Source organism: Hetaerina americana, unplaced genomic scaffold (assembly GCF_022747635.1).
Source record: "Hetaerina americana unplaced genomic scaffold, ioHetAmer1.1.p SCAF_1, whole genome shotgun sequence".
Taxonomy (NCBI): Eukaryota; Metazoa; Arthropoda; class Insecta; order Odonata; family Calopterygidae; genus Hetaerina; species Hetaerina americana.
The window spans coordinates 70,587,913-70,607,743 of record NW_027286069.1 but is presented as its reverse complement, the minus strand read 5'-3'; the positions used below and the strand labels follow the sequence as shown (position 1 = coordinate 70,607,743).

General features: G+C 34.6%; 1 protein-coding gene across 1 annotated transcript in view; it reads right to left on the bottom strand.

The window, feature by feature from the left end:
- LOC139692917 (endoplasmic reticulum transmembrane helix translocase) overlaps positions 1–19,575 on the bottom strand; it is a 34,423-nt gene extending 14,848 nt beyond the window's left edge. The window contains exons 1-13 of the mRNA XM_071591238.1: positions 19,312–19,575; positions 19,113–19,202; positions 18,835–19,028; positions 18,524–18,752; positions 17,852–18,026; positions 13,674–13,826; positions 13,183–13,365; positions 11,664–11,801; positions 8,400–8,520; positions 7,205–7,362; positions 5,288–5,463; positions 3,085–3,324; positions 1,836–2,081 (exon numbers count right to left, since the gene is read on the bottom strand). Of these exons, the coding sequence (XP_071447339.1) occupies positions 1,836–2,081; positions 3,085–3,324; positions 5,288–5,463; positions 7,205–7,362; positions 8,400–8,520; positions 11,664–11,801; positions 13,183–13,365; positions 13,674–13,826; positions 17,852–18,026; positions 18,524–18,752; positions 18,835–19,028; positions 19,113–19,202; positions 19,312–19,569 (2,361 nt within the window). The 5' untranslated portion in view covers positions 19,570–19,575. The remainder of the gene's footprint in view (positions 1–1,835; positions 2,082–3,084; positions 3,325–5,287; positions 5,464–7,204; positions 7,363–8,399; positions 8,521–11,663; positions 11,802–13,182; positions 13,366–13,673; positions 13,827–17,851; positions 18,027–18,523; positions 18,753–18,834; positions 19,029–19,112; positions 19,203–19,311) is intronic.
- Positions 19,576–19,831: the final 256 nt, after the last annotated feature.

Genomic DNA, 19,831 nt, shown 5'->3' with positions numbered 1-19,831 from the left:
CTCAATTGCATCAACATAATAATATATCTTTGTCCTCTAGCAAAATACAGTTTATCCCTGTTAGCAAACATTTACATTCTTTTAGAAATATAAATACAGGAGTGGCAGTAGAGTTTATTTACCACAGTTAATACAGCTTGGGCTTATTAAATGAAAAACTTTATCCTTAAGCAATCCCTAAGCCTCAAATATGCTTGTACAAAACTCAAGCAGTAACATGACAGGTCTAACTCTGTATTCAGCAGCCACCTCAAACCTCACAAAATGTGTTCAGTAGGCTAACAGCAATCTCTCTCCTCACATTTGCCGTAGAGTTATTTAAGTTTTGATTCAACAATTAAATAAGTTTAACTTTTTTTACAATGGGCTTAAATGCAAAAGTAGTGATGGTAGTCCTCCAAAGCAAATGTTTTAGTGCTCAAATAAGAAGTGCTCGAAATAAATGAAAAAGTGCACATTCTTGATTTGATTCAACATGAAAATTATATGCACACTCGAGTCACTATTAAGTACAACAGGAAGAATTTTTCATCTGCGAGGTGGCACAGAATGAAAAAAATTTTTCTGAGTTTTTCTGAAAAGCCTCATACAGTGTAAGGGACATTAAGAGGATGGAAAATGCATTTAAATAATGGATTGAAGATATGAACGGAAAATGTATGCCTAATAACATGGTATGTCAAGAAACCTTAAGCCTATTTGACTATTACTATTTAACCTACGTGGGTCGCAGTAGTCCAGTGGGTAGAGCGTTGGACTGCTGACCGGAGGGTCCCGGGTTCGATTCCCAGGCAAGGCACTCTGGGCACCTACAGCTCCACCCAAGCTAAAGTGATTTTTCGGGTGCCAGGTCTTCCTGGGAAGCGATAACCAGTACAGGGAAAGGAACTGGCCCCCCTACCCTGATGTGTGAATTTTCACACGCCGCATAGGGCTTAGTACTGGGTGAACTCTACCATCACCTACTAAACCGACCTTTGGGTTGATTACTGTGTTTATGGTTTATTTAACCTACATGATTTCCCCTTGAGGCTCTGCTTCGAGGACCATCTAGTTCCATTTGCAGGTCCTACTTCCCATGTCATATGTTGTACTATAAGTCTATAGTTGAAATATTACCACCATTTACATCCAAGCGAGGAGGAAGGAAAGTTAAGCAATGATGGTTGACACTGAAGTGCATAAGACATCATATGTCCCAGAATTAAGGTCTGTATAAACTAAGGGAAATAAATAAAGGAATTTTTAAAACAATTAAATTTAGGTTATTTCAATTACTGCCACACTGCACCCAGGTTCAAGGCAAACTAATGTGTATGCATTACATTACAAGAAAATGAAAGTTCATTATTTCATGCTAATTGATATTCAACTCCTATAAATCTCATGATAACTATCCTTTTATGTGCTTTTCAATAATTTTAAATAATAGTGGCCATTAAAATCTTGTTATGGTCAATCATTTTCGGACAAATGCCAGATTTTTTTGGCATACTGAACTGACATATAAATTAGGGACTTTCTATAGTCCATTACTTCACAGCCACAAATACTTTGGTTAATGCCTGAGAAATTAATTAGCATTTGGCACTGAGGCTAAGGTCAATGCATGCATAAATTAGTTAACATTTCAGATCTATTACTTACTTGCATTTCCAGCTATGTCATTTACAGGGTTGTTATAAGCATGAAGTTTGAAGTTAATCTTACTCAGATCAAACAAAGAGATTAAAATAATATGGCTTTATGTATTGGGTATGCTCTGTATGCAATTCACCATGCCATTTTTAGATTTTGTTACCAGTGTCAGGCAAAGAGAAGGAAATAATACTCACCTCCCCAGTGACACAGAGATCGTGCTCAGCAATGAGATCGGGTATGCATGCATCAAGTTCCAAAGGGATGCTAAGTACTCCATGAACACTCTCCCAAACCCATCCATTTAAATCTCCATTCTCTTCTTTTGAGCGTGTGGGGGATGTTGGTGGAGTCAAGATGAGCATTACAGTGTGCCTAACAAATCGAAGCTCACCGGCCACGTGGCAGGCAGTCAAAGGGTTGTCTCCAGTGATCATAGTCACCTGAAAATGTGAGCAAGAATGAGAATGGCAACAAATGAAAATACTTTTCAAAAAATTATTTCCATTGCTTTTTACATTTCTTGTATTACTACTCCAGTCAGTACACAACATTCACCATGAAAACTGAAGAACACACATACCACTAAAGTTAAAGGTGAAGTTTATTCAACTATGTAACACATGTTAGGTGAATTGAAACTTTCTTTTGCATAATGTAAGGATAACTATGAACCCACAAAGGTGACATGGTAGTCTAGTGGGTACAATGTTCAACTACTAATCAGCTGGACAGGGTTCAAATGATGCTTCTGGACACACCTCACTAAAACCCAAGCAGTATGATTTTTGAGCACCAGATCTTTCTGGGAGAGGACCAGGTGGCTAAGGAAAGGAACTACTATCTACCTTGGAGTATGGATTTCTTTAACTACAGCCAAATTACTTATACTTCTAAAGCTACTATTCCTATAAATAAATGGCAGAAGAGTTAATTATTAAACTTGATTCCAGGCAACAACAAAAAAAGAAGAAGAACATCAAGCCAATTATAATGCTAGGCAAATAAAAGGATGGCAATACCAAGAGAATTTCATGAATGAGATTACCTACATAAAAATAAAAAGGTTTTGACCAAAAGATCACTCAAAACAAAAATTTATATTCAATATATTTTTGAACTCTAACAGAAGCCTAGAAAAAGTTTAAACACAGCATGCTGTTACAATGCTAATAATGATTATGAGACACCAATCTAGGATGAAATAACTGAAATTATAAAATAAAAATATCATCCAACTGCTATATATTATTACAAATTGAAAGAATTCAATGACCGAAAAACAAATTAACTACCAAACAAAGAAGAAATAATTGGTGCATTACTCAATTAATTGATACTTGGGAGTGAAATTGCTATATAGAAGTGCAAGATGAATGCAAAGCATGACTTATACTAGGTAAGTGCACAGGGGCTCTTATCACAGGAAAGTTATTAACCCAACACCTTGTGAGAAGCATCCATTATTTCCTTGATGACAGCTCTTGAGTCAATTTTGAGTGGACATGAAACAACCACAAAGCCAGCAAAATGAAGACCTGACTCCAAGTATTCCCTCGGAAGCTCTCGGGCCTGAGATGGGTTAGCTAGGCGCCCCAATTCTTTCCAGCCTAGAGCAAGGACTCGTGCTCCTCGACGGGAGAATTCCAGGTATGTTTCCTTATACTTGGCAGGAGGGTCAGAAAACTGAAAATAACAACAACATTTTGGTTAACATAGACTCTAAAATGTGCAAAATTTAATTAACATGCAGCAGATTTAAGTTACTTTTATGTTATTATTCTTATCTTAGATCAATTTGCCATTTCCTGAACTAGAGAAAAAAAATTTAATGGGAAATGATACAAGTATCAATACATATCGTCGCACAAAACATTGACGTAGAAAAACCATACTTGCAGTCTGTTTACGTCTGAAAAATACAGTATGAAACCAATCAAAACCCTTGGGCCAGTCAAAACAATATTGACTTCTAAACTACAATAAAAATTTACCAGATAGGTGGCATATGAGATGAACACTCATCCATTGAGGAGCTGTTGAGATGCTAAGCTTTTTACTTCCAAATTAACAAAAAAGACATTTGTACTCGGCATTGTGTTGTATCAAAATAAATTTATAATCACAGTCAAGATAAGTACACAGAAAATGTAAATAACATTGGTGTGAAGACTGTTATTGAATCAATGATTCTTATTTCATCCAATAATGAAGCATTAGTTGAATGCCTACATGATAAAGCTACCGCAATCATAGACACAACATAAAAACAGAGGAAATGACTACCTGGGGTACCAAAATGCATATTTTAGCAGTACTTGTGTGTCCCTATTTCAGAGGTGTTAACGACAATTTCATGTGGGAGAGTCTGCTAAAGGATGGCACGTATATTATGTTTCATACATTTTATTCTTCTTGGGTGGAGTAGTTATAATTTTAGTGAAGTCGACCAATAGCTGAGGTCATCTGCGCCATTAGGTATCGATGGGAATTGATCGAAGGAGGAAGGGTGGAGTGAAACCCGGCATCGGCATTAGCCCACTCATAATGAAAGGTGCCAAGGGGTCTGCAGTTTGATGTCCTATCTGATGGATGGTGTGCTACCTGTGCTCTCCACAAAGGACCTCAAGTAGGGATTAGGATACCACTGAAAAAATCTGCCATTTCCAGCAGTCAGACCTGGTCCCTCTGGGTAGGAAGGCAGTACGCTAGCCACCCCCCCAACCTTCACCCCCTCCTAGATGTAGGGATACAAACAATTCTTTTGGTTGAGTCAATGTACCATAGTGTTTTCACAGCATTATTGGAAATAACCTTTCAGTTCTTAGTTAGATCCTACAATTTTCAATTCTTTACAAATGATAAATATAAATTCAGTTAAAGGAAAAGAGACTATTTCTCAGCAATTATAGACCGAGCAGTAAAAGAACTAAGATGCAAATTTTAAAAATTTGGTAGCAAATTAAGCTGGCACCAATGAAAACCATTTAGCAACTGAAAATACTACATATGTAAACAGCAAAAAGTTTGGTGAACACAGCTTCCTAGGTTTCTTAAAGCCTCACCATCTCATTGTAAAATTTGGGGGCTAACCATTGGCAGCCCCACTAAATGATATTGGATTTGTATGTGATAATGAGAGAAACAATTTAGCTATCATTCCACGCGATCTGACCAGAAGTGAAGATTCATTAGAAAAGGATAGAAGACAACATTTTTACATAGTATGTGAAGGTTCATACTCACTCACGTTGAAAATTAGTTAAAATTCAAGTTATTTAAATATTTCCTTTACATGTTAAGCTGTTCCAGCAATATGGGTTAACAGATTGTAATTCAGATATTCTATTTCTGACATAAGTACACAGAAAGGGTGATGCCAAGAGTCGAAATTGATTTTTAAACTGGGACTTCAAGCTGGAAGGGTGGTTATAGTTAGAGGGAAATTAGAATTATTAAAATTTGACAAGACAATTATGGTTATTCCAGTTAATATGGATTAAATAAACCAAAAATTTGATTTTTAAGGCTTAGGACAAGAGAAAAGAAAAAACAAAATTACTTAGTCTAACTATAGACAAAAGACCCCCAATTAAATTATAAATCACTTCAATCACAGCAACAGGCATCAATTTAAATGTGTTTTCACCATTGGACCCAGTGTTTCAGGAGCTCCTTTGACAGTGGCCAAGTAAGTGGCATCGGTAGTTCCAGGCAGAGTACATCCAGCCACAACAGACATTCGCTTAAGTGCTGAAGAGAAGTGATGCCTGTGGAATATCTTCATTCCAGGAGTTTTCCCTCTGCGAGGAAGCACTGCATCACCTGCATACATTCAACAACAATTAATTTGTTACCTTCCGCAGTAAGGCAGAATGTTACAAAAGCAGATTGCCCACATAAAATGCAAATGACCCAAGTCCTAATTGATCAATCCAACCGCAATTAAATTTACTCAACAAGGAGATTTAATCAAATTTTCTGATTTTATTGGACTTTACAAAGTGTGTATTGAGAGTGATTACACACATATTTCAGCATAAAGACTTCATATTTAGGCAAAAATGAGATGATACAAAAAATCAGATCTCGACTTGAGTAAATAAAGGAGAGGCAATACAATATTTTCAGTCAATTAATACCTTATTAAAAATTCTCACTTTGTTCCAAATTATCATAAAAATCAGATTACATTGATACAAAAAGTACAATAATTAACGATGCAAAAGTAATTAGCATTCTAATATTCACAACATGCCCAACAAAAAGCACTGCTTATAACTATAACAAACAAAATAAATACTAATCCCTCCGATATAAATATTCAAAGACATTGAATTCTAGTAACAAAGAAAAACATTCATTCGGGCTCTTTGGGGTAATATCACATTAAAACTAAATGCTAATGGTTCCTAACCCATATAAAAAGTGACACATTAATTACCAGGTGTCTAACTCAATGGTCTGGACAACAAGTAGAACATAATGAATGGATCACACACCTAGACTTTACACATACCATAGTAATTAGCATATTTAGTCTTTGCATAATTTAGCAGTAAAAGAGTTAAAAAATGCTGTAGCAAATTAAGCTGACACCAATGGCAACCATCCAGCAATTGAAAATACTATGTACCTAAACAAACTGTACATCATAATGTAGAAGTAATAATACAGACATACATACATTGTTTCATACATATACAATAAAAAAAGATAAGCGGGGGCAGTAATGTAAACATTTTTAGGAAATAATTTAAATACGGTGGGGTAACACTCTTACAAGGATTAGAGTGAGGGAAATTTAAACTATTAAAATTCATAATTATAGCCTGCAAAATTAGGAGTAGGCTACGTAATTTATACATTGGAAGAAGACCTGCAGCAGACAATTATTTCTCACACAAACTGAAATCATGAGGTATGAAAATGAGTCCTGACCCAAGTATGTTGAAGCGTGAAAAACAAAAGAACAGGTGACTGATAATTAGGGTTATTTGCACTGCTTCGAAGCAACAGTTATAACAGTGATGGGCTTTAGAATAATAGGAAGTATTAAAACTTGCTTTATCACATCAAAACTACACCGAATCAAATGTTATTTTATTTTCATCACAAAATATTGAAGTTGGACAACTGATTGCACTAGTCGAATGGCAATGAAGCTCAGACTCTCTTGTGCTAAATTGCCCTCAACTACTCAGGAATGAGGCAAAAAAAAAGAACATTTTCAATTGAGTTCCAAATAAAAATTTTAGAACTAGTTGATTCTCACGATGCATATTCATATTTATCAACAATAATTTTGTGTACTTGAAGAAAATCTGCAAATAACCTGTTGTCAAGGCACCAAAACATTAAATTACTACTGAAAGCATATCCCACTTTCTCCTTCCAATCCAATCTCTCAAAGTTGGATGGCAAATGACTGACAAATAACAAGTGCCTTCCCCAGCTTCTTTAAAATTTCAGGGCATATTGCCAATTTACTATATTTTCCTGGTTTTTAGGCACTCTATCATTGCTTATCACAACTCAAGACTGTGCAATCTTAGCATGAGCAAACCTTTTGTCAGAGTCCAGTCTAGAGCAGAGAGAGTCGCCTTTTCCATAGGGTCTCCAACCAACCCATCATCCAGCTGAGCCAATGAATGGCATGTTGCCAATACTCTTACAGTTTCTGGAGGAACCTCTTGCAGCGGTGTTACTGTGCTCAAACTGCCTCTATAAGTTATTCAGAATTTATTACCAGTAAATTCACTATTCTATTTTGCACACCACATATTTGCAAATCAACACCATCACATCCAACTTATTTTTGTCACAGTTTAACACCAATTTTGAATTTGAATTTATGATGACCAAAAATCTAGAATGCCTCACCAAACAGGATTTTAAATATCACATTCTCATCAAGGATGAAATCGGTGTTAGATAACCCTAGGGTCATAAAGAAAATTCACTCTTGAAAATGAAAATATTGCAAGACTTAAATGCATAATGAAATTCACCATAACACAAAACTTGTTATAATTACCTTGAAAATTTACATTTACCATATTATGTAGTAGTCATAAAGTTTCACATATAGCACAATCATAGTAGAGTAAGATGCATTCAACCACAATTATAAATAGTTCAGCCCTTGGTTTAATAAAATGCGAGACATTAATGACAACGAAGTAGTAAATTGGAAGTAGAGAACTGACATATAGCAAGTCTATGTTACTTAGTGCATACATTTGAGGCACTTCAGAAGTGAAGTTAGATTAAAATCAATCCATGCAATTGTTCTGTAACTTATATCATAATCACTTTAAAGAGATGCTAATAAAACCCCCACTGAGCAAAGAATAATGGTCTACAAAATATTCTTTACAATGAGATAAACCATGTGAGGAAATCAAAGAGGCGGAAAACATATGGTACACGTGACACAGTTCCAGGCCACAGTCTTGCTGGTACAACATCAACTTTTCAAGTTATTTCTCAGAAAAATGAGAAATGCCACCAAATCTTGTAAAAATGTTCACCACCATTTCATTGCTAAATTCTAACTTGAGTAAGAATTATGCAAGATTTACCATTTTAAAGGTGCATGATTAAACCTAGCAAATTGGTGACAAGCTATTCATTTCAATGATCTTCCAAAGTTGGTAATTCTTATTGAAAGTTTTTCTACGCAAACATAGTGTGTTGCCTGCCTATTTACATTTAAAATTCACCATGCTAATATACTACCCCATGCAATCCACTCTTACCCCAAGCCAGCAACACCTTCAACCACTAATCGGTCACTGGTCAAGGTTCCTGTTTTATCAAAGCAGCAAATCTCCACTTTACCAGCAAATGGGATTCTGAAAGGTTCCGTGCAGAAGACAGCTGTGTTTAAAAAAATCATGTCATTAGCAGAATGTAGACAAAAATTGAGGCAATTAAAATAATGTACTTCCGATATGTGATGAGAAGAAAATCCTTCCAGAATGCAGATGAAATATTACCCATGAGATTTCATTTCCTACTGACAAAAGAACTAACTCATGTTTACCAATTAACCTACGACTCAAATGACTTCACCCGAAATGCTCATACTTGCTATTATACTCTAGGTAACTTGTAAAAAACTACACAGTTAAAGACTAACTAATACTTATAGGATACCCAAGTACCTAGCTTGTAAATTTACCAATGCATTATGGTTATTATCAGACTGTCAAAATTGGTTTTACGCCTCTTTCCTCATTCACTAGATGATTGAGCCATTCCTTCTTATCAATTAATACTAATAAAAGACATCACTGACAAAAGTACTTATCAATTCTTAATTAAATTGGTATATTTTACCATTTAACATACGAAGTTATGGTACTGAGCAATAACTCGACAATATTATCATGAATTCCTGTGGTAAGTCTCCATGCATGAAAAGAATGAGTCAAAAAATGTGCTAAAAGCACGTGTAAGGAAAAAGTATGATCAGGACAATCAAAGCTGATTCCTGGTGAAATGATGATGAGAAAAATTCTGTGAGAGCAAAGAAAAGAAGCATGTGAAAGGATTATGGAAACTAGGGGTAAGGAAGCTAAGAAAAGAGCGCAAAATGTTGGTAAACAGAGACAAAATGAACACAAAAATGTCAATAATGAAAAATGAAAGAATATGAATGGCAAAGTAGAAAAAATTATAAAATTATTCTGAAGTAAAATAGTTATTTTGACAATGTGTGCAACAAGGGTAAAGCAAGGGGAGGGTAAAGGTTTAATTGCAATTAATATTGAGTCATAATACTATCCTAAATGCCCAAATAAAGAAATTTACAGTTAAAGAGAAGATTTTCGTGATTTGCATAATAAAAATGTGAGGCGAATTCACTGAGTAAAGATGACGAACACAGAGAAATTACTATAAGTGATAATCAGGTCCCAACAGCTGTGTTCTTTAGATAGGGAAACATTTGCAGACGTAGATGGTATATTTAGTGAAATGCTTAAGTAAGGGTGCAAGTTACTTATCACCGCAAATCACTGAATGTATGTTTATAAACTTAGGTAGAATATACTAATTGGAAGATGCTACACAGTGATCTCATTAGGGCAATCATTGGTATCAAATTGCCTTGTTAGCACATACATTATTCAACCCAAATACTTAATTATGGTTAACACATTTTCATTATTTCTCTAGTATACTTAATGAAAGAAAAAGATCACAATTTGTTATCATGTAAGTAGACAACCTAAAGGCAAAATCAATGAAAAACTTATGGAAAACGATACTTCTCTTACAAAGAGGTTTAAATTACTTCAAATGCTATCTCATTTTAGTAAAGATTCATAAAATACATGCAGAATAGTTAAAAAGGAAAATCATGAATATAAGAATGCCCTATTTTACTTCTTGTACTATCACCTCAACATGAATTTACATGATGCTTTGATGCTTGTTTTGAACATTTTTGTGGATATGTTATCAAAATAGTGTGAGTGTAAGTATTTTGTGTTATTATATGTAAGACTAGTGCTGTAGTTTCAGATTGAGAGAAATATGCTCTTGAAAGTCAACTTCTGGCTGAAGAAAAACATTTCTCTGGATTTTCTGTACAGAGTAAATACCTCTTTTTGTATAAAAATCAATTTTTAGCACATAGGAACACTCTCCACCTTCTAAAGGCTTCTGTTTTGCAGTGAAATTTTGAAGGCTATGGCATCAAAGCTCAATGAAAACATCCAATTAATAATTTGCGTCATGAGTGCAAATTAAACCTTAATGTTAATGAAATGAAATAAGGACAATTTGCACTTTTCCACAGTTTATTTAACGTACGACGCGTTTCAACTCACAGAGTCATCATCAGGTACAAGCTCTTGTACCTGATGATGACTCTGTGAGTTGAAATGCGTCGTACGTTAAATAAACTGTGGAAAGTGCAAATTGTCCTTTTTTCATTATGATGAACTTCCACGACCTCAAGCCTGAATCTGTTGAACTTAAACCTTAATGTGACTCGATATTTTATAATAGCGACAAAATGGAAGGTTTCACCATATGTTATCACGAATGAACTACAGAATAAACATTAATAAGTTACTATATCATGAATTACCTAACCTAAAATTATGCTACCCACTATCAGTGGCAAAGAAATTCAATCATGATTTGCATGTTTTACTGGTTAGTATATACAGTGTGCAAGGTCGCTTCCAAAAGTGCAATGAAGAGTTGCTACAATTGTATCTTCGTACAAAGGCAATCTTAGTAAGATGGAATAAGAACTTTTAAGAGAATTTGATCTTTAAAGCATATCAGGGTAGTGTTTGCTCAGGGGCTAATTGAAAGAGCATGGAAGGTCAAGTCGAAAAAATCTGGGGAGTCATACTATATGTACTTTCATGCCTGGTAGAGGTGGCATAAATCATACACCTGCACTTAAACAAATACTCAAGAAATGTTGGGAATTATGGAAGAAAGTATACTCTTAATTTGTTAAATCGAAGAAGCAAAAATTGAATACCACTGTGTTAAGTGCACCATTCGGTACTTGTTCAAGAGTGCGCCAAGCAAAACAAAAAATGTGACTGCCACATCTGCGACCCATCCTCGCACTTTGCCCTTTTGCTAATTTTTTTTTTATTCTTCTCTCATTTATTTAGTTTGTAGTCAAAATTTCAGAAGAGTTGAAATTGGCAGCAAGTTTAATAATAGTAATCCATCAATTTCCAGAAAATTCTATCCAGGCTTATTCCCTAAAGCTGTATGAGATGACAGAAGTACTCTCTAGTGGAAGGAAGGAGGGAAGCTACTTTGAAATGGAATGGGTGTAAAATAGAGGTGTAATTTCCAAAAATTAACAGATACTCCAGTCCAAGACTTTTTGGCCTCAACCAAAAACCTTTTGTGTAAGTACAAATTAGGATAAAAAATATGCTCATGTGCAAGTATGATACCACATAAAAATTTGTCATTAAGTTTACCTTATTATACTCATTACTGAAGAAATAACTTATACGTTGTACAAAAATACTCACAAAGTTTGGACAGAGATAGAAGTGAAGTGTTGACTGCCATGGATAACTCAATGGGCAGTTCTGGTGGCACAACTGATGTCAATATAAGGGTGCACTCTAGAAAGAGCTTATATTTATTGCGTTTCTCGTCTTCTGAACCTGTGTGAGGGAAATAAAATTATCTCACCTATCTATCAGAAAAATCACCTGGGTAGAACAAAAATGACATTATTAAAGACAAGTGCAATAATATTACTACATCATGACATTGTCCTTCATGTGATGAAGGGCATTTTGATTGAAATAAAGGTAAATCTATGGTAGCATTAGCTAAAATAAAGGAGATTTTCATGTTCCATTGAATATTGAACAGCAACATTGAACATTTTAAAACAATTATTTAGTAGTATAATGGCAAGAACAAATAAATTTACCACCAAAATTCTGTTTCTTGTAAGTTCATTTAAGTAATTTTATCGACTGCACCATTATACGAAAATTTTGTCTTGGTAATGAAGTATTATGGACATCACCAGCCATGGAAAATATTGGCAAGCAGTAGTAAAAAACATCACATAACGTTCTATACATTTACATTAGGTACCATTTGTTTGGAACTGTAGATTTAAAGTAATTTTAGGCAAGAAGAAATTTTACAGGAAGTGTTTTTGCAATAATTATGAAATACTGAAAGTTACATGAATTTTTATGAAACACAGACTGTCAAAACTCGTCAGCTAGTACAAACAAAGATTCTTTAAGCATTATGCTAACTGTTGTACCCATGTGCGGTAAAGTAAATCTAATGGAGAAATTCCTCATACGCAAGCAAGGACTATTGCCAAAAAGGGAATCTATAAATGCCATAGTCCACATATTCTATCACACTCCTGGGAAATCCTCTTCTAGTCCATGAATTCTTATTTCTCCCATTTTCTTATATTCTTTCATATTTCATGTTAGGAAAATACATCTCTATTCTAGCACATTAAATGATACCATTACAAAGTTGGACAAACACATATATCTACCAACAAAATATAGTGTCCAACAGATAACAACCATTTCATACTGATCTTTTATGTAATGACATCCCTCAGAGTTTCAGATACCAATCAGCATCCAAATTTTTTCAAATAAAACTTGGAAGAATGATTAATTTTCCTGGCATTCTTTCAGTCCAACTCTTCTGGGACATCCAAGTTTAACCAGTGCATTAATAGTATGGATATTTGAATTGCAACCTGATGTCTGAATCGGTAACCTGATAATTTCCTTCTGTGTTGTACATAATGTATGACATGACTTGTTCTATGTCAAAGAGCAGAGTGTGATTACAGTAAGTTTGAAATTCCAGCCCAGTATATACAAAGTTAGTTGAAAAAATTCTGATGTGAACACACCACCTTTGTAGAAAAAGGATTAAGTTACAATTTTTTTGGCTCCAAGTTTACTAAAAGTAACTGGAAGAAATGATAAATTAAATCTACTTGATCAGGGAGGGATGTCATTCAATCATCCACTCTAAAATTCAGCATACCTTTGATCCAAACATAGGATGCTGCAGCCACTGCAAATACAAGTAGAAACAAGATGAAGCAAAAGGTTTCCAAGTTGTTTGCTGTGACTCGCTTTACTCCAAACAGAATTGTCCTGAGAAGACGCCCTTGTGAAGTATCAAATCCAGTTCGAAGTACGTATGCCACACATCCATTATCCTGAGCTGAAAAATATCAAAATCTACTCAATACTACTCTGGACTTAAAAATAATGATTTTACCTTGCCTATAATAAATCTAGGATTCTTGTGTTTGTTCAGATTAAGCAATATAATGAAAATGCTAGAAATGGAGGTGAACTTTTTAGATACTTAGTGCTTATTGAGCAAATTAATAAAACATCCAATAAATAATCAAGTTTTAAATAAATATATCATGATAACAGTGCATCAAAAGATGATCAAAAGAATAACTGCACATATGTATTATCATAAAATGCATAAAATTTATCTAATAAAATTTGCTGACTCACCACGAAGTCCAGCTGAAGTTTTTCCAGGTGGAGTATGCTGCAAAACACGTGTTCCACCAAACAGTACATGCAATTTCCCATCTACTTCAGGGTCTAACTCTCTATTTGGGTCTAATACTTCAATTGGTTCTTTCATCTGCGGCACTGACTCTCCTGAAGTAGATAGACAACAATAAATACTTATTTCAGACTATTCTAACACTGAGATTCATTTGTCTTACTCAATTCACCTTCCTCTTACAACGATGAAAATATTTACTTAAAATCTAAATAATAGAGCAAATTTGACCATACATATAAATGTAACTGGGGCTATATTACTACAAGATTCTGGAATTGGCCTCAGGAAATTGTACCTGGGCAGAAAATTCATGATCATTCGATTAAGTCACAAGTGAGAAAGTGCTAGGCTTGATCGGTGAGGATCAGGGACTGTTGGGAGTAATACAGAGGAGGCAGGAAAGATGGATGCAGAGTGTTTTGGTTGGTGATGGCATGTTGAAGAATGATGGAGGAGAAAATGCTAGGCACGTGAGGAAGGGGTAGCCGAGAATCAGGATGTTGGATGTTAGGGAGAGAGAAAGGAAATATGCAGAATTAAAGGTTTGATTGTAGTGTTAGATATAAGGTTGTGTTTAGTTGGGTGAGGTGAGGAAATATATAGTTGTTTATGTTGTGTCCATCCAAACCTACCTTAACCAGTAGAATACCAATAAAATCATAAAAATCATCATCCTTTATATGTAGCACAGCTTTGGACCAGCTCAAAGAGAAGATACTTCCACCGATAATCTACAGGTGTTTCATGACGTTGTTTTAGCTATTCATGTTCCATATACATATACGTGTCATATATTTGTACAAATAATTCCTTGGACAAAATAAATTCACTGTTTATGCCAACCAAACAAAAGCAACATAACCCTTCTGAATGGAATCATGCTGCCAAAATGGTGTTTGGAATTTTTAAATTCCATTTGCATAATGTTTTCATTATATTTGCAACATAACTTGATATTCATTTTCAACTTTATACAGTGGTGGGGAAACTGGAGACATGAACATTTTTCATAATTCGGCACCATTATCACAACTTTATTGTTGCAATGCAAAGACAATGAAAAATAAACAAAGAGTGATGTTTGGTGGATCAAATCACAGGAAAGGAAGTTTAAAAAGCCTGGCCAGTTAATAATCATTTGTTTTTTCAAATTGTAACTGGGATGTGGTTCAAACTGATTATGCATCATCTTGTGCTTGTAATATAAAAAATACTATTTCTTCATCAAAACTTACTTCAATGGTATTTGGCCTCTTTTAATTGGATCATGTTATCATAATGTTTCAGAAATGCAGAAAAACTTTTGATACAAATATTGCAAGAAAGGTACAACAATAGTTTTCTGCCCAGCATATTTCTTTAGCTCTTCATATTTGATATTTCAAAGACAATATATCTTGCCATATTAGGGTGTTCTCTATCTCCTTCTTCTCCACCATTCTCCCTACAGCAACAACTTTGAGAAATCTTTCCCCATTTTGAGATACTCTTGATTGAATTTTACTACAAAATTCTCTTAACAAGTTGGTCTCTTCACCCATACGATTTTACTTTTCAGCTTCCCTTCCACTTAAACCAACTTATTTTCTTCAATCATTTCTCAGAATCCTTAAAATCTAAAATCTTACTTTTCCTTCAAAGACTAGATTTCTGTACCACACAACATGACCCTGTCAAGACTAGCAGCAATCAGCAGTCCGGTCACTTTATCTAGCTCTATTTATGCCCTGCAATTTCATCACATAACTTGCTTTTCTTCTTCCTGAAAGTCTCGATAATTTTGTTTTTTTAAGATTTACTTGTTTTCATAACACTCGAAAAGATTGGATACTAGTGAAATTAAATTGGCTGTAGTGTCTATTATTGTTATGGCTACTCCACTAACTAAATCATTACCTTAAGGAAATCCTACAAAATTAGCTTCTCATACTAAGGATATGGGTTAGGTATACTCTAAAGGTTATGCTCACATCTCAGTTCCCAGTCCATCAATGAGTTATAGGAGATTTTCATGTTAAATCGGTTAGGTAAGTGCAATAAACTGATAAATACATTTGGCAGTGACTAGTGGTACCTGAAAGCAGGTAAACATCTATCTTTGGATAGGTAAAAATACCCACTAATGGAGGGACATGGATTGGTGATTAGGTGCGATTAACCAAGAAGGTGATAAAAGCCCAGAACGCAATGGAAATTATGAATAACTGATCGTAGCACTTTTCCACTTGATATCAAGTCAATCAAGTGGAAAGTGCTACATTCAGTTATTCATTATGTTCGACTTCCACCACATCACGCCTGAAGCTACGCAATGGAAATTACCACAGTGACTATTACAGAAACACATATAATTTTACATGTAGTCAGAGTAAACATTATTTCAATGACTATAACAACATATCAGAGAAGGCAGCCAAAACAATATTCTCATCCCATGGAACATTAGCTCACTATCTCTCTCCTCAGGGGAAATAATGTTTAATAACAGCCATGATTGAAAACTTATGTGATAAGTATTCTGGCAGTAAACTAGTAACATATGCAAAAGTATGTTTAGGGATTATTTGAAAGAGTACATCATAAAAGGGACTTCAACAACAAGTATACATGCTTAGATCATTCCATTATAAAGGAGATGAGGAAAATGTACACAAAGGAATTAGAAAGCAATAAAGGCAATAAAAGTATCAAAAAATGTAATTCCTCTGAGAGACTGGAAATCAGCAGTCACAGAGAGTCAAAAGGAAGAGACATCAGGAATATTTGGTGTGAAATGAAAGAGGAGAGAGAGTGCTTACAGTTTGGGCCCAATATGGACTTGAAGTGGCCAGCCAATTTTTGAAAGCCATCATCATGAAAGGCAAACATGGAAATGTCAGGGGAACGATACAATTCCCAGTTGACTACATTTTCATATAGATATACCAAAACCAGTTATGCATTGCACGGTACTCAGGTCTCCATAATGACCAATTAGTAGTGATGAAGTTTTAGAATTTGAAAACATGAAGCATAAATGAAGGTTTGGCATGTGGAAAGTTCACGTATAGGGCCAAAGTCAGCTTTACAAGATGTTAGATGAAGCAGAATTTGAAAATAATAACGAATACATTGAATAAAGAGCAAGATTAAATAAAGAGCATTATATAAAACTGGAACACTGACAATAGCGGTAAAGAATGTGGGGATGAGGAAAGCAGTTACAGGGAAGCCATACATAAAAAATTATTGGATGTAACCAATGAAAGAAGAAAATATTCTTAGTGATGAAAAGAAGCAAACAAATATAATTAGCCATTGGTTAAAAAAAGGTAGAGAAGGGATGGAAAGTTTACCAAAATAGATTAAATGATTACTCAGGACAGACAGCTTTCAGAACTAATATAAGTTACTTCAATGAGCACATATATGTTCCTTAATGCCATTTATAATGTTGGGGGGGAGTTCTCATTGAAGCCAAAGAAAAAAAGAGAAGAATGTCTAGAGAAAGTTTACAATAGAAAAAAGCAAAAGAATACTGGTGGATGATGATAGAAAAGAGGGCACTATACTGTGGAATGAGAATTTTATGAAGAGTATGATAAGATGAGGTTCTGGCAGAATCTACTAAAAGTTATCATAACATGTCACGAATAAGATCTTGAGAAGATTACACAAACTGACACAGTCATTAAAATAAATATGTTAACATAAATGGATTATTATTAAATGCTACATTAGTCTTCTAGTCATGTTGTGGCCTTTCTTAACGATTTAATTCTTCCTTATATGCTTATTATTAAACTTTAAGATGCATTAAATCTGCCACATAAAAATGACATGACACTTTGTGGGTACTGAATTGATTTTAAAATGTATTTGAAAATTCATGCTCTTACAGTTATCATTTGTTATGACCAGGCAACCAATATGTTTTCACTTTCATTTATTGAATTGTTTGGCCAAAGTTACATAAAAGATTGTATTATTGATACACTATTATTCAATACTTGCGAAAAGGGTAGCCCTTTTGTAGTTACCAAGAACACATTCACCCAAGGTGAATGACGCATCAAACAAATAGCAATGAATAATGTATTAAGACTAAAATTTATGATAACATAAAGACCGAAATTACCTGTGAGCATGCTTTCATCTACAATACAAGGTCCTCTAAGAAGAAGGAGATCACATGGTATTAAGTGTGCAGTAGAACCAACTTCATTGCCACCCTGTGACCTGCCAACTGATACAATATCTCCAACAACCAGCTGATCCGTAGGCAATGGACGCCATCGCCTACCTCTGTAAACCTAAACATAAGAATTAATTAGTTTAATTATAAATAAATATGAGGCACTTTCAAATCTTTCTCGGGGGCATGGACCATTTAAGTTCCTCTAGCTTATAAAAAAATTACCGTAAACTATTTTGACAGAGAGCAGTAAAAAATATGAATAACCTTAGGGGAAAAGATTTATTTTTTAGATTCCACACAAGTTCACTTTAAAATGTATTCCGAACAGGTCAAATTAGAAATGTATGTCAATTAACACTCTCACATTACATAACACGATTAAATATAATTAAATTAAACAGAAAAATTAAATAATATAATAAGCCTGGATGGATAAGTCACAAATTGTCACTACTAGGAGTGTATAATGTAAGATATGAAAATTATAATGCAATGCTACATACATAATGCTATAAATGATAATTATTATTAAATTCTAAGTGCATATTTACAACAAGCACATTATACAATGAATATTTTTATAAGGTCATGATAATATAGTTATGAACTTACTTGAATCATATATGGTTTATTGCCCATTTTACGAATGTCTGCCATGTTTCGAAGTTGTTGAAATACTAGGGTACACTCAAATATGACTAACATGCCCAATGTGAGCAAAGAATAATGCCAGTACTGGTCCAGGCACCACAGAGCCACACAAAGTACTTGAAAAACAAAGAATGGCGCGGTTGCTCTTTCCACAAATAATTCCCAAAACTCGGGAACAACCATATCCAACCTGAAGTGCCAAATATTCAAAGTAAATTTTATTGCCATACTGCAAATGGGCAAGACCATATGATGAACTGGAATGAACTTACTGATTTTTTCCATACTTCTGCTCAGCAACCTGAACATCAGTATCGTCTTGAAAACCTTTCCATTCCATATACTCTCCAAAGGTAAGATTTGTAGGAAATTCCAAACCTTTGAAAGATTTTTTGTTTTCATCCCACACATATTTCGTTTTTTGAAACATAAACCACGCTCCAATTACCTTATCACTTCCCACCTCCTAAAAATAAAGATGCCAATGTAATTTTCACTTAACTCATAGTAATTCATACAATATAGGGATTAGTAAACAATCAAAACAGACCCATTCTCGATGAATTTTCACTAACTCTGAAGATCCATTATTCGGTGTCGGTACAACTTTTGCTACTTGTGCTTTCAAGGCATCCTTTTCCTTAAAATATAGAAGTGTAATGCTACAAATGGTTGACAGGTGTCACGAAAAAAAATGCATTAGACCTATCGCGATGTCTCACTTAGTCAAACAATTTTGCTCAACTTACCGACCGGCAGGAGAGAAAGCAACGGACATGAACTGACCATTGACAAAATAGTAGACTTAGTATTTGAAGCAAAGCTATAGCAGCCAAGCCTATAAGGCCGGCTTCGAAGTATCCATTTATTCCATATAAATACCACAGATAAAACCATAAGCCATATAAATAAAAAAATGGCAATATATATCCACGAAGAAATACTGGTTTGACATTGTGATAAGTTACAGATTGAACTAATTCATCTATTCGAGGATAATTCGCCATTTCTATACAACCATACAAACTAAAGGTAAACGTGGGAGACAGGTGAACAGAGATATTCTGTTATAAAGCAACGCAACATGCGCAAAAGTTCCTGTCCACCGTGCGTTGAAGAAATTTTCGGGAAGTTGGTCTCAAATTACGGCCGCAGTAGAGCGCTGTGATCACCGCGCGAATACTATCTCTCCTACAAACGATATTCATATGAATCCCAAAACCGTTGAAGATCAAATACAAGTCCTTACAGTTTGTTCATCCGGTAAGT